Source organism: Papio anubis, chromosome 20, assembly GCF_008728515.1.
Source record: "Papio anubis isolate 15944 chromosome 20, Panubis1.0, whole genome shotgun sequence".
NCBI classification, from domain to species: Eukaryota; Metazoa; Chordata; class Mammalia; order Primates; family Cercopithecidae; genus Papio; species Papio anubis.
In genome coordinates this window covers 17,005,023-17,020,650 of record NC_044995.1, presented here as the reverse complement: position 1 = coordinate 17,020,650, position 15,628 = coordinate 17,005,023, and the positions used below count along the sequence as shown (strand labels likewise).

The following is a 15,628-nucleotide window of genomic DNA, read 5'->3' as shown; positions in this document are numbered from 1 at the left end:
GGCCTGGGCAACATAGGGAGACCCTGTCTCTACAAAAAATACAAAACTTAGCCCAGCATGGTGGCATGCGCCTGTAGTCCCAGCTACTCAGGAAACTGAGGCTGAAGGATTGCTTGAGCCCAGGAGGTCGAGGCTGCAGTGAGCCAAGATGGTGCCACTGCACTCCATTCTGGGCAACAGAGTGAGACTCTCAGAAAGAAAAAACAAAAACAAGCAAAAAAACAAACAGTGGCTGGGCGCGGTGGGTCACGCCTTTAATCCCAACACTTTGGGAGGCTGAGGCGGGCAGATGACGAGGTCAGGAGATCAAGACCATCCTGGCTAACACGGTGAAACCCTGTCTTTACTAAAAATACAAAAAGTTAGCCGGGTGTGGTGGCATGTGCCTGTAGTCCCAGGTACTCCAGAGGCTGAGGCAGGAGAATCACTTGAACCCAGGAGGCAGAGATTGCAGTAAGCCGAGATTGCACCACTGCACTCCAGCCTGGATGACAGAGTGAGACTCCATCTCGGGGGGAAAAAAAAAAGTACTATGGAAAATGAGTAAACATGCATAAATGCATAGAAAATATTAAAACATTCTGCAGGCCGGGCATGGTGGCTCAAGCCTGTAATCCCAGCACTTTGGGAGGCCGAGGCGGGTGGATCACGAGGTCAGGAGATCAAGACTATCCTGGCTAACATGGTGAAACCCCGTCTCTACTAAAAACACAAAAAACTAGCCGGGCGTGGTGGCAGGCGCCTGTAGTCTCAGCTACTTGGGAGGCTGAGGCGGGAGAATGGCGTGAACCCGGGAGGCGGAGCTTGCAGTGAGCCGAGATCACACCACTACACTCCAGCCTGGGAGACACAGCGAGACTCCGTCTCAAAAAAACAAACAAAAAAAACCATTCTGCAAACAACCCAAATGTCCAAAAGATGTCTAGTTCATTATACTAAGATACAGCCTTACATTGTAGCTGTAAAAAAAAAAAACAGCCCAGTGGAGTAGCTCATGCCCAGCACTTAGCACTTTGGGAAACTGAGGTGGGAGGAACAGTTGAAGCTAGGAGTTGGAGACAAGCCTAGACAACATAATGAGGCCCCATCTCTTTCTATATATATATAAAAAGAAAAAAAAACCCTGATATATAAATCTCTCCATATACAACTGAAAAAACTCAAGATGCTGATAGAGGTATATAATATGCTACCTGGATTTTATATTTTTAAAAATGTATACCACGTGATGCAAATTAACTGCCTTGATTTTAAAAGGGGAAATGCACAATATTTAGATTGATGTTTATTTGCATATGCATTAGAAAACTTGAAAGGCATACAGTGAAAAAGCAAAAAACAAGCAAAACCAAGAAAACAACAACAACAAAACCCCAAGCCATAAGCAATGACACCTGCATGGAATAGTTCTGAGTTTGACAGAGGACAGCAGCAAGAGAGAGTTCTCACAGCATCTTTTGATACTTTTTTTCTTTTTTTTTGAGACGGAGTCCCACTCTGTTGACCAGGCTGGAGTGCAGTGGCGTGAACTCAGCTCACTGCAACCTCTGCCTCCCAGGTTCAAGCGATTCTCCTGTCTCAGCCTCCCAAGTAGCTGAGACTACAGGCGCGTGCCACCACACCCGGCTAATTTTTTATTTTTAGTAGAGATGGGTTTCACCATATGGGCCAGACTGGTCTTGAATTCCTGACCTCAGGTGATTCACCAGCCTTGGCCTCCCAAAGTGCTGGGATTACAGGCGTGAGCCACTGCGCCCGGCCGATACTTTTTTTGTTGTTGTTGAGTCTTGTGAATAGAATACATATTCTAGAATAAAAAGCTTAAAATTAAAAAAAAAAACAAGTTTATTCCACACCTACCCAATTTCACATAGACTTGAAAACATGGATCATATAATAAATACGTGGGTTTTTCTACTGAATATTTACCGTTCATCTAAAGTACCTCAGAAAACACAAATATGAATCTTACACTAGGATTTGTTGACATGACCACAAATTGTGAAATTTCAAAGTCCTCTCAATAGCCTTCCAGTCCTAGTAACTCAGGTACACCTGGATTCCTGACAACTCTATTTCTTTGTTTCCTTTCATCACTTTGGTTCATTTCTATGGGTTCTATTATTGGCATTTTTTTTTTTTTTCTCAGATCTTTGCAAAACCATCCTTTATGGTGAAAGTCTTGAAGGATTCTCCACAAATGCAGGAAAATGCATTGCTAACAAAGTGCTAAGTCAGAAGTATCTTGGGACCTGTTTGAACACAAGATTAGGCCGGGGGCGGTGGCTCAAGCCTGTAAAGTAATCCCAGCACTTTGCAAGGCCGAAGCGGGAGGATCGCTCGGGTCCAAGCGTTCGGGACCAGCCTAGGGATGCGAGACTCCCTTCTCTATTTAAATAATACTAACAAAGAAGAAAGAAAACAAGATTCAACAGTCTTGTCTGTTTCCATTTCGCAGTGTGCTTCCTCCTTCAATTGCACATTGCCGTATTCCCTTCCAGTTTGCATTCCCCCTAACGACAGAGTTAACTAAACTGGCACAGCCTGACTGTTCTTTTGATCCGAAAAGGGTCACTCGGCTATTCTTTGCCACCAGTCCCATCATCACAGCCGACTCAGTCGGCCAGAGGACTGAGGGCCTCGGAGGCAGTCAGCGCTACAGTAAACGCGACAGCAGCGAAGTCCATCTGCGGTGGATCCGCGTCAAAGGCTGCTTCTCTCGCCCTGCAGCCTTCCACGAACAGCCTGCGGCGTTCCTCGAAATCCCGTAGTAATCTGACCGGAATCATGGAGCTACCATCCAGATACTCGCGGAACAAGAGCTGCCGGTTAATTTCTAAGAAAGCGAGCTGCTGATGGGGGTCTGGCGCGGACGCCAGGCCCGGGACGCTGCTGGGGATGGGCTCGGGCACAGGGCTCGGCACCCGCGCCATGGACCGCGTAGCTTCGGCCACTGGGCCTTCCCCGGACTCCCGCACCCGAACCCCGCCGCCGACTGCCCCCTGCAGTATGTCGCTGACGCCACTCGCTGTGCCCACCTGTGGGACACTGCTGTCTCCGGGGAGCTCAGACATCTCCAACAGTCCAGTCGACTCCGCCATAGTCCGAGTGTTTCTACGGAGACGGAAATAACGGTATTGCGCTGCTGTATGCAGGATATGCGCATGCGCGAGTCTCGGTGTGCGCGTAAACGCTGCGCGTGCGACAGTGTGCGCATGCGTAAGCACGGTGCACTCTTCTCGAGCGTTCCCTAGCGGTCCTGAGTAGCCATTACGTCTGTAGCCGCCTCTGGTCCTCTGAGCGCCTGAGGACCTGCGGACTGTGCGGTATTTTAAATTACAACCATTTCAATATTATTGTAAAGTTCCTTATAAGATCATTTTCCAGCTCCTGTCTTTTTTTTTTTTTTCCAGACTGGGTCTCGCCCTGTCACCTAGGCTGGAGTGCAGTGATGCGATCTCGGTTACTGCTGCTTTGACCTCCCAGCTTCAAGCCATCCTCCTGCCTCAGCCTCTGGAGTAGCTGGGACTACAGGTGTGCATCACCACACCCAGCTAATTTTTTATTTTTTGTAGAAATTGGATCTCACTTTGTTGCCCAGGCTGGTTTCGAACTTCTGGTCTCAAGTGATCATCCTGCCTTGGCCTCCCAAAGTGCTGGGATTACAGGCCTAAGCCATGCGGCCTGGCCTGTAAGTAATATTTTGACACTGCAAGTTTGGGGGTTTCCCAAAACCACCTTTAGGCCTGATAATTCCCAGAGCTCATTGAAATGTTATACTCAGTCATGCGTATTACAGGCAAAGGACACAGATTAGAAGAGATGTATAAGGCACAATCTGGGATGGGGAGGGTTTCAACTGTGAAGTTCCTGTGTTCCTAGGGATGTGTTACCCTTTGTTGTCCATGTGTGGCAATAAGTGCGGGGGTAGTGCTAACATAGGACTCTTACCCAGGCTTTGGTGTCGAGAATTTTTATTGGGGTTTTACTACATAGGCATGCTTGATTAAACCATTGCCCATTTTGTTGAAGTCAATCTCCAGCCTCCTACCTGATATCACATGGCTCCAAGCCCCAACTCTCTAATGATGTGGTTAGTCTTTCTGTGTGGCTAGCTCTGATGCTGATGATAACCCAAAATGTGAAAGTCTGTGTTCCATTTAAAATCAGTCAGCTGTGGCTGGGTGTAGTGGCTCATGCCTGTAATCCCAGCACGTTGGGAGGCAAAGGTGGGAGGATCGCTTGAGCCCATGAGTTTGAGACCAGCCTGGGCAACATAGTGAGACCCCTGTCCCTACAAAAACATATCAGGCAGGCATGGTGGCATGTGCACCTGTAGTCACAGCTATTCAGGAGGCTGAGGTGGGAAGATGACTTGAACTTGGGAGGTCGACTGTGCAGTGAGCTATGATTGCATCACTGCACTCCAGCCCTGTGTGACACAGCGAGACCCTGACTCGAAAAAAAAAAATTCTTTGAATTTAACTGGAATCCAAATATGAGAGTTGCTGGCAATTGAACTTCAGGAGGATCCATCTAAAAATTCTGACCTATCACAGGTCGTGTCTGGGAGCTGATTGGGTTGGAAATCATTCTGACTCATGCGTACCTTGCTTTGTTTCTACAATTCTCTTGGAGAGATGGAGTGAGTTCTCCCACATGTGACATATATGCTTCAAAAGGCACATTTGTGATATTCCACAGAAGACAAAAGAAAGGACTTCTTTGGAAGGTAACTTTAAATTAGGCAGATAGCTTGATCACTGGAGGGAATTGGTAATTATGAGCTAGCCGTAAAGTCTCCAGAATTCAGCATAGCTTCCAATTTGAATGGCTATAATAATACACTGCTCATTACCTGCAAGTCAAAGAGGCCAGAGAAACTCTCTGGAAAAATAGAAAAATCAAGTAAAAATTCTTAAACTAAGTTTTAATGCTGATTCTCCAACTACCTTATTTTATTTTTATTTTTTTGAGACAGAGTCTCACTCTGTCACCCAGGTTGGAATGCAGTGGCATGATCTAGGCTCACTGCAACCTCCACCTCCCGGGTCACTGCAGCTTACACTTCCTGGGCTCAAGTGATTCTCCTGCCTCAGCCTCCTGAGGAGCTGGGATTACAGGTGCCCACCACCGCACCCAGCTAATTTTTGTATTTTTAGTAGAGACAGGATTTCGCCATGTTGGCCAGGCTGGTCTCAAAACTCCTGGCCTCAAGTGATTTGCCCTGCCTCGGCCTCCCAAAGTGCTGGAGGCCAGGCGCGGTGGTCATGCCTGTGATCTCAGCACTTTGGGAGGCAGAGGAGGGTGGATCACGAGGTCAGGAGATTGAGACCATCCTGGCCAACATGATGAAACCCCATCTCTACTAAAAATACAAAATTAGCTGGGTGTGGTGGTGCACGCCTGTAGTTGCAGCTACTTGGGAGGCTGAGGCACAAAAATCGCTTGAACCCAGGAGGCGGAGATTGCAGTGAGCTGAGATCGTGCCACTGCAGTCCAGCCTGGCGACAGAGCGAGACTCCATCTCAAAACCAAACCAAACCAAACCAAAAACCAAAAACCAAAATAAAGTGCTGGGATTACAGGCGTGAACCACCACGCCTGGCCGCCAAAACACAGTTTTTGATAATTAGTCCCAAATAAATTCCAACCACAGCCTCTCCATCTCAACTGAAGGCAACTCAATCCTTCTAGTTGTTCCAAATGAAAAAATCTTGGAGTCATTTGTTCTCTCTTTTTGTGTGTGTGTGTGTGTGTGTGCGGAGTCTCACCCTGTCACCCAGGCTGGAGTGCAATGGCACCATCTCGGCTCACTGCAACCTCTGCCTCCTGGGTTCAAGTGATTCCCCTGCCTCAGCCTCCCAAGTGGCTTGGACTACTGGCACACACCACCGCGCCTGGCTAATTTTTTGTATCTTTAGTAGAGATGGAGTTTCGCCGTGTTGGCCAGGCTGGTCTCGAACTCCTGACCTCATGATCCACCTGCCTTGGCCTCCCAAAGTGCTGGGATTACAGGCATGAGCCACCACGCCTGGCAACATTCTCAAATATGACATTCAATCTGTCAGCAAATTTTGTTGGGTCAGCTTTCTCAACATAATGAGAATCTGTTGTTCACTGTTTACACTTCCTCTGCACCCATCCTGCTGAACCACCACCATCTCTTCCCCAGATTATTACAATAGCCTCCTGCTGGTCTCTCTGCTTCTACTTTGCCCTCTACAATCTATTTTTAATAAAATATCCAGAATGGTTATTATTATTTTTCTGAGATGGAGTCTCGCTCTATTGCCCAGGCTGGAGTGCAGTGACGTGATCTCGGCTCACTGCAACCTCTGCCTCCCGGGTTCAAGTGATTCTCCTGCCTCAGCCTCCTGAGTAGCTGGGATTACAGGTGCCTGCCACTATGCCGGCTAATTTTTGTATTTTTAGTAGAGACAGCATTTTGCCATGTTGACCAGGCTGGTCTCAAACTCCTGACCTCAAGTAATCCACCCACCTCAGCCTCTCAAAGTGCTGGGATTACAGGCGTGAATCACTGCACCCAGCCCACAATGATTATTTTAAAATGCAAGTCAGACAGCTCACTCTTCGACTCAAAACCTCCAGTAACTTCACTTCCCTCAGAATAAAAGCCAAAATCCCAACAATGGTCTATAAGGCACCATTCCAATACCAGTTCAGGCCAACTTGCTACTTCTCTGACTTCATCCCCATTCCTTTCCCCTTGCTTGCTCTGCTCCAAATCAAGGTGACTTCCTCACTACTTCTCAAATACCTCAGAGAACTCCTGCCTTAAACAGTGACTGTTTAGTTTGCCTGGAATACATATAACTTGTAATAATATATGACATAAATAACATGTATTGTGTACAATAACATATAAAATATATTCTATATTTATAATACAAAATAATTTATTATGCCTATTTCCTCTATTTGAATGGAACCTGAATTCCACAGGGCAGGGAATTATAAAAATTTACCATTTTAAGCCAGGCGTGGTGGCTCAGTCTGTAATCCTAGCACTTTGGGAAGCTGAGACGGGTGGATTGCTTGAGGCCAAGAGTTCAAGATTAGCCTGGGCGACATGGTGAAAACCCATCTCTACAAAAAATACAAAAATTAGCCTGGCATGGTTGTAGGTGCCCGTAGTCCCTGCTACTCAGGAGGCTGAGGTGGGAGAATCACCTGAGCCTGGGAGGTTGAGGCTGCAGTGAGCCATGATTATACCACTGCACTTCAGCCTGGGTGACAGAGGTGACATACTGTCTCAAACAAACAAACAAAGAAACAAACAAACAACCAAATGAACAAAAAAATTTTTTAAAGAGATAGCATTCTTTATTTGAAGGCTGAGAGAGATTTTCTCCTGACAACACTTCTGACACCAAATATGTGTGGGATTTTCCATAACGATTCTCCAAAACAAACTGAGTGTCCCACAGTTCCATTCTGATACCAACTATCTGCAGTTAGTGCAGACCCCACAGGTCCCATAAGACTATGCCCACTTCAGATGCCAGTCACAAATGGAGTATGTAGGCTACCCACACTTCTACCCAGCCAAGTACAAATTCAGGAGTTCCCGTGACCCACCACCTCAGGTTTGATAATTTGCTAGAACTCACACAACTTAGCGAAGTGCTGTATTTACTAGTACTAGCTTATTTATTTTGAGACAGAGTCTCGCTCTGTCTACCCAGGCTTGAGTGCAGTGGTTCCATCTCGGCTCAATGCAACCTCCACCTCCTGCATTCAAGTGATTCTTGTGCCTCAGTCACCTGAGTAGCTGGGATTACAGGTGTGTTACCACCATGCCAGGCTAATTTGTGTATTTTTTAGTAGAGACGGGGTTTTGCTATGCTGGCTAGGCTGGTCTTGAACTCCTGTCCTCAAGTGATCCACCCTTCTTGGCCTCCCAAAGTGCTGGGATTACAGGTGTGAGCCACTGCGCCCAGCCAGTACTAGTTTATTATAAAGGATACAACTCAGAGAGAGCCATGTAGAAGAGATGTACAGGGTAAAGGGTGGGTGTGGGGGGCACGTAGAGCTTCCATGCCCTCTCTTGGTAGGGTTCTCCCAGCACCTTGATGTGTTCAATCTGGAAACTCTCAAAATCCTGCTGTTTGGGACTTTATGGAGGTTTACTTACATAGGCATCATTGATAAATCACTTACCAATGGTAATTGACTCAATCTCCAGCCCCTCGCTCCTCTCCCCACCAGGAGGTTGGGGATGGGGCTGAGAGTTCCAAGCTTCCAGTGAAGCCTTGGTCTTTCTAGTGACTAGCCTCCACTGCAAAACTATCTAAGGGCCACCAAGCATCACCTCATTAGAGCAAAAGATGTTCCTAACACACTATCACTCGTTGATTCTAAGGGTTTTAGGAGTTCTGTGCCAGGAACCAGAGAGAAAGACCAAACACTGTATCTTTCTTATTATAGCACAAAGGCTATTTTTACTTTGAGGATCAATGATTTTCATCTGGTGTTTGCTCCTTTTGGAGCAAACCCGTGACCCATCCATTGCATGAGAAATGGAGGTATTTTTTTGCTTTCCTTGCAGAAAACAATATGTATGGGTAGATCTTGGTGACAGGAGGAGGTGGGAGTATCTAGTCATTGTAGTTAGCTGACAGAGAACCACCTCCCTCTTTCCTTTTTTGTGTGTTCTGTCCAATCCCTGAAGAAAACAGAACCTTACCCACCATCCTAGTTGTATTCACTTCAGAGCTGGTGTCCAATGCCCATTTATTGGAAGGTCTTCCCACATTCAGCATGTGCAGGTGGCCATTTCTCCAGAAGCAGTTGAGTCTGGATCTCAGATATGAGGTCATATGTTTAGGTTTGCATAAAGAAACTGAATTCAGTTTCAATGTGTATTTAATTCAAATTCAGTTGGAATGTGTATTTAGCTATTCTAAGGATGTGCGTTGGTCCAAGAACTCTAGATTCTTATGTGCTGCCCCTCACAAATCCCAAAACTTTGGATGTTTAACCTCTATAAGATGTCACCACTTGTAAGGATGTAGAATGGCTGGGTGTGGTGGCTCACACCTGTAATCCCAGCAATTTGGGAAGCCAAGGGTGGCGGATCACTTGAGGTCAGGAGTTTGAAACCAGCCTGGCCAACATGGCAAAACCCCATTTCTACTAAAAATACAAAAATTACCTGGGCATGGTGGTGCACGCCTATAGTCCCTGCTACTTGGAAGGCCAAGGCAGGAGAATCACTTGATACCTGGGAGGTGGAGGTTGCAGTGAGCCGAGATCGCACCACTGCACTCCAGCCTGGTGACAGAGCAAGACTCTGTCTCAAAAAAAAAAAAAAAAAAAAAAAAAAAAAAAAAAAAAAAAAAAAAAAGAAAAAGAAAAGAAATGAGGTGAGCTGACTTTGAGGTTGATGTAGTTACATAATGAATAAAACACCCAGAAGCACTCTGAAAAAGAAGTATAATAAAAGGCTTTAGCATTACCAGATTTAGAACTAGTTAGAAAATCTAAAACACAATTTTTGTACAAAAAGGCATCTTAAAACAATTAGTGGAGCTGGGCATGGTGCCCAGCACTTTGGGAGTCTGAAGCAGGTGGATCGCCTGAGGTCAGGAGTTTGAGACCAACCTAGACAACATAGTGAAACCCTCTCTACTAAAAATACAAGAAATTAGCTGGGTGTGGTGGTGTGTGCCAGGAATCCCAGCTCCTTGGGAGGCTGAGGCAGGAGAATCACTTGAACCCAGGAGGTGGAGGTTGCAGTGAGCTGAGATCCTGCCACTGCACTCCAGCCTGGTTGACAGAGCAAGACTACATCTGGAAAAAAAACAAAACCAAAACAATCAGTGGGGAAAAGGTGGACTACTCAGTAACTGATATTAGGGCAACCAGGAAGTCATCTAAAAAAATTGGATCCTTGCTGCTGTCTCCCATCTTCTGGCCTGCCTGGATGTTCAAGGGGACAATGACAGAGCTGTGGACTGCAGGAAGATGGCTTGCTTCTCTTCCAGTGTGATTTGGATCATGGGCATTTTGTAGCCTTTGAACTGGCATTAATTGCCAGGTTGGGCCATCAGGAACCTGCGCGTCCATCTCCGGGAGACCTGGCCTTCAGAAATGACAGCATTTGGCTCCAGGAGGAGCCTGCAATTCGGCCTTGGTCTTCCCAGTGTGTGCCGCCCATGGAGATATGGGACAGTAAGGAGCTAAGCAGAACCTGCTGCCTGAATAGGGGAACCTGCATGCTGGGGTCCTTTTGTGGCTGCCCCCCCGTCCTTCTATGGATGGAACTGTGAGCACGATGTGTGCAAAGAGAACTGTGGGTCTGTGCTCCATGACACCTGGCTGCCCAAGAAGCGTTCCCTGGGTAAATGTTGGCAGGGCCAGCTCTGCTGCTTTCCTCAGGCATTTTACCTGGCTGTGATGGCCTCGTGATGGATGAGCATCTCATGGCTTCCAGGACTCCAGAACTACCACCGTCTGCATGTACCACTTTAATGCTTGCTGGCATCTGCCTTTCTATACAAAGTTACTATTAATCGACATTGACCTATTTCCAGGAATACAATTTTAGATATCATGCAAATTTCATGACCAGTAAAAGCTGCTGCTACAATGTCCTAACTGAAGGATGATCATTTGTTAGTTGCCTTAAAATAATGAATACATTTCCAAAATGGTCTCTAACGTTTCCTTATAGTACCAACTACTTCTTACCTCTTTGCCCTGCCCTCTCCCAAAAAACTACTTTTTTCAAAAGAAAGTCAGCCATATGGTCGGGTATGGTGGCTCATGCCTGTAATCCTGGCACTTTGGGAGGCCAACGCGGGTGGATCACCTGAAGTTGGGAGTTCGAGACCAGCCTGACCAATATGGAGAAACCCTGTCTCTACTAAAAATACAAAATTAGCCAGACGTGGTGGCGCATGCCTGTAATCCCAGCTACTCGGAAGGTTGAGGCAGGAGAATCGCTCAAACCCGGGAGGCGGAGGTTGCGGTGAGCTGAGATCGCGCCACTGCACTGCAGCCTGGGAAACAAGAGTGAAACTCCGTCTCAGAACCGACAACAACAACAACAACAACAAAAGTCAGCCATATCTCCATTGTGCCCAAGTCCAGTGTTTCTTTTTTTTCTTTTTTTGAGATGGAGTCTTGCTCTGTCACCCAGGCTGGAGTGCAGTGGCGCAATCTCAGCTGAAGGAATGGAAGTCCGTCTGCATGTATGCAGGGAGACTGGGTAAGAAAGAGGAAGCAAATGGGAGAGAGAGGTTGGAAAACATAAAATAGGTTATTTGATTGGTGATTAGGTGGGTGTAGAGAAGCAAGTTAAAAGGCTAAATGGAAGGACAAGTTTCCATCATCTATAGAAAGATACATAAGACAAGGACTCCCCTTTTTTCCCCCAAAGGCACTGTAAAAAGAATGAAGTCTTCTCAGAAAAAAAATTATACCTCAATGTCCCCAATAAGATTGCTTAATAAATTGTTTCCTCCAAGCTATACAATTATTTTAACTGTTGAAGAGAAAATGTTCACAATGTATTTAGTTGTAAACCAAGTGATAAAACCACATATTGTAGAGCTCATTTTTAAAATACATTGTATATATGTGTATGCACAGTAAAAATGGAAAATATATTGAAAAAAATTTGATCCTTATATTGTACCTGAGAATAAATTTCAAATGGTTCAAAGATTCAAATATGAACAATGAAACCACACACACACACACACACCCCAAGAGTACCTTAGGATTCAAAATACTGCAGGTTTATTTATTTTTTATTTTTTGAGACAGGATCTCACTTTGTCACCCATGCTGGAGCCTGCTGGGCTCAAGTATGAGGATCCTTCCACCTCAGCCCCCAGAGTAGATGGGATTAGAGGCGTGTGCCACTACACCAGGCTAATTTTTCATATTTTTCATAGAGACAGGGTTTCGCCATGTTGCCCAGGCTGGTCTTGAACTCCTGAGCTCAAGTGGTCTGCCTGCCTCAGCCTCCCAAAGTGCTGGGATTACCGGTGCGAGTCACTGTGCCCAGCCTCCTGCCTCCTGCAAATTTAAAGGAAAATAGGCAACAAAAATTACCATGGCCAAAGGCTTTCCAAAAAGCCAAAACCTAATGATCAAATTGTGAAAAGATATTAGTAACTCATATCCCAAGCTATTATCATACCTCATATCACTAACATGAGTGTCATAAATAGCTACTGGATTCAACGAAGAAAGTACAAAATTATCTGGGAGGGGAGTGGATGAAGAATATGAACAAGGCCCGGTGGCTCACACCTATAATCCCAGAACTTTGGGAGGCCGAGGAGGGAGGATCATCTGAGGTCAGGAGTTGGAGACCATCCTGGTCAACATGGTGAAACCTCGTCTCCACTAAAAACACAAAATGAGCCAGGTGAGGTGGCATGTGCTTGTAATCCCAGCTACTTGGGAAGCCGAGGCACAAGAATCGCTTGAACCTGGGAGGCAGAAGTTGCAGTGAGCCGAGGTGGTACCACTGTACTCCAGCCTGGGCGAGAGAGCTAGATTTTGTCTCAAAAAAAAAAAAAAGACTATGAGCAGAGAGTTTACGGAAAAGGGAATTTCCATGACTCTTAAAATTAACTGGCCGGGTGTGGTAGCTCACCCCTGTAATCCCAGCACTCTGGGAGGCCGAGGTGGGTGGATCACCTGAGGTCAGGAGTTCAAAACCAGCCCGGCCAGCATGGTGAAACCCCATCTCTACTAAAACTACAAAAATTAGCCAGGCGTGTTGGTGCATGCCTGTAATCCCAGTTCTTGGGAGGCTGAGGCAGGAGAATCCCTTGAGCCTGGGAGGTGGAGCTTGCAGTGAGCCGAGATCACACCATTGCACTCCAGCCTGGACAATAAGAGCGAAACTCCCATATAAAAAAAAAAAAGGTACTTAAGTCTGCTCATAATAAAAGCAAATTAAAACTGATATACCAGTTTTTCGACTATCAGATTCGCAAAAGCCAGAAATTGATGGTTTAGTGTGTTGGCTAGGCTTAACATCCATGATCATTAACTGCTGGTGGGAGTGCAAAGCAGGACACATATAGAATGTTGCATAGCAATATCCATAAAATCTCAAAGGCGTACCTTTGGCCCAGAATTCTCATTTCTGGGGAATCAGCCTACAGATATTACATGTAAAAAGGAATCTAGGTAGCTATTGATTATAAGACACATCATTAGGGCTGGGCGCGGTGGCTCACACCTAGAATCCCAGCACTTTGGGAGGCTGAGGCGGGTGGAACACGAGGTCAAGAGATCAAGACCATCCTGGCCAACATGGTGAAACCCCGTCTCTACTAAAAATACAAAAATTGGCTGGGTGTGGTGGTGGGCACCTGTAGTCCCAGCTACTCGGGAGGCTGAGGCAGGAGAATCACTTGAACCTGGGAAGTGGAGGTTGTAGTGAGCCGAGATTGTACCACTACACTACAGCCTGGCGACAGAGCAAGACTCCATCTCAAAAAAAAAAAATGTTTCATGAAAACTTAAGGAAAAAATGATCTATTACAGCATCAAATGTAAGATGCACCCACATTTCAGAGATGTTCAAATATGAAGTGAATTTTGAATTGAAGCAATACTGTATTTGTGCACATGCCACATGATATACAAGATGAACTACTCTAGCAATTTTTTATTCTGCCCAAATAAATAGATGGGCAACAACCTACATGTCCGTCAATATATTCCTGGTTAAGTAAATTTCGACATAACCTCAGAATGGAATAAAATGCCACTTTAAAAAATAATGAGGAAATACAGTAGTTTGGAAGGGTCAACATATGTTCTTAATGAGAAAGCAATGTATAAACCAGTAAATATAATATGCTGACTTCTGTGAATAAATAAAACAAGTAAACCCAGATTTATATGTGCCTGTGTACATGTAAGGAAACTAGAAGGGCGGAAGGGAAATTGTGGCTATTAGAGATCATGGTTGGTACTGGATGGAGGAAAACAAGAATGGAAGGCTTTTCACTGTATATTTTATATATTTTTTGGCTTGTGAATGGATTTTTTTTATACCAAAAAACTTTAAAAATTAAAAATTGAAAGAAAAAAGTCCAGAAATTTGATGTTCTTGTAAACATGATTTATCACATAATATGTACATTTACTTTGCTTGTCACTTGAAATGTCTAAGAAAACACAAAATCAATCTTAAACTAGAAACTTCTATTGAATATTACATGAAGAGAGCACATATTCCGACAATTTCAAGTTCTTTTGATAGCCTTCTAGTCCCAATAACTCAGCGTTAACGTCTTATTCTGTTCAGCACTATCTGATAATTTCTTTCATCCTCATGGACTCTAGTATTGGTGATTTTTCATCAAGTCTCAGTTTTATAAAACCATCCTTTACTTTGTAATAAAGCAATGTTGAGAGACATTTTCCGTAATGCAGGGGGAAAAATGTAGATCAATCACAAACTCAAATAATGTTACAGTTATAATGCTTTGGACATTTTTTTCTATTTCTTCTGTGATGCTTTTTCAACATAAGCTTCCCCCTCCCCCCTATTTTCCCCTCCACCGGTGCACTGTCTTATCACAATATACTCTTGACTTCTGAAAATCAAGTTGCAGGATTGGTATAACTGGAATGCAGAGGTTCTCTTGAAGTAGTGTCACCACATAACTATTCTCTATTGATAAACTTATCACAACCAAGTTCTTCTATCAGAGGGTTGATAACTTCAGATGCAGTCAGAGCTATCGTAAAGGTTAAAATATCGAGGTCCACCCTGTGAGGATTTCGCTGATATTCGGCATCAAACGCTGCTTCCCTTGCTCTGCAGGCTTCCACGAATCGCCTGCGGCGTTCTTCAAGCTCTTGTATTCTGCCGGGAGCAATCGGGTAATTTTCCAGATAGTGGCGGAGAAACTGCTGGTAATTTATTCCTAAAACGCTAAGTGGGTGGCGGAGACGGAGATAGGGCAACGCAGCTAGGCCTCCGTTCCCGTGCCTGGACCTGGGCCTGCCCTCGGGACCCTCTTCGTCCACCGGCTCCCCCAGCAAGCGGGCGACCTCCGCCATCCGGGCTTCTCTGGCTGCCGCCGCCGCCGGGCTTTCCCTGCCCGCCGCGGCTGCCCTGGCCACCGCCGCCGCTGCCACCGGGGCTCCCCTGGCTGCCGCCGCCGGGGCTCCCCTGGCCGCCGCCATCCGACCTTCCCTGGCCGCCGGCATCGGGCCTCCCCTGGCCGCCGCCATCGCGCCTTCCCCGGCCTCCTCAGGCTGTGCCGGGGCCGGCTCCCGCCTCCCGCGGCCTACCTCCGCCTGCGGGACGTCTCTGTCACCATTCGCCGCGCTTGTCTGCGGGACGCTGCTGTCTGCGGGCAGGTTGGACATCTTAGACCGTGGGGTCAACTCGGCTGCTCCCAAAGAAACTGGAATAACGGGACAGCTCGATGCCCGGTGGACGCCCCAATGCGCGTGCGTGAGCGCTGTGCGCACTATAAATGCCGTGTGCGTAACTGGGCGCGAGAGCTTAGATTCTACCGCAAACCCTGGGAGCAGTGCGCATGCGTACTTTCCCGGCGCCCGCCGTTCTGCAGATGCCCCCTCGAGGCCGGGAAGCGCCAACGCATCTGAAACA

At 46.2% G+C, this 15,628-nt stretch overlaps 2 protein-coding genes and 1 pseudogene across 2 annotated transcripts; 1 reads left to right on the top strand and 2 right to left on the bottom strand.

The window, feature by feature from the left end:
* Positions 1-1,272: 1,272 nt before the first annotated feature.
* EID2B (EP300 interacting inhibitor of differentiation 2B) lies at positions 1,273-3,160 on the bottom strand. The gene has a single exon (XM_003915517.5). The coding sequence runs from the start codon at positions 3,099-3,101 to the stop codon at positions 2,616-2,618; it is 486 nt and encodes a 161-aa protein (XP_003915566.1). The 5' UTR covers positions 3,102-3,160; the 3' UTR covers positions 1,273-2,615.
* On the top strand, positions 3,159-10,838 carry LOC103880092 (annotated as a pseudogene).
* Positions 10,839-14,100: 3,262 nt separating this feature from the next.
* Positions 14,101-15,628, bottom strand: EID2 (EP300 interacting inhibitor of differentiation 2). The gene has a single exon (XM_003915518.4). It carries the CDS (start codon positions 15,379-15,381, stop codon positions 14,671-14,673), a length of 711 nt encoding a protein of 236 aa, XP_003915567.1. The 5' UTR covers positions 15,382-15,628; the 3' UTR covers positions 14,101-14,670.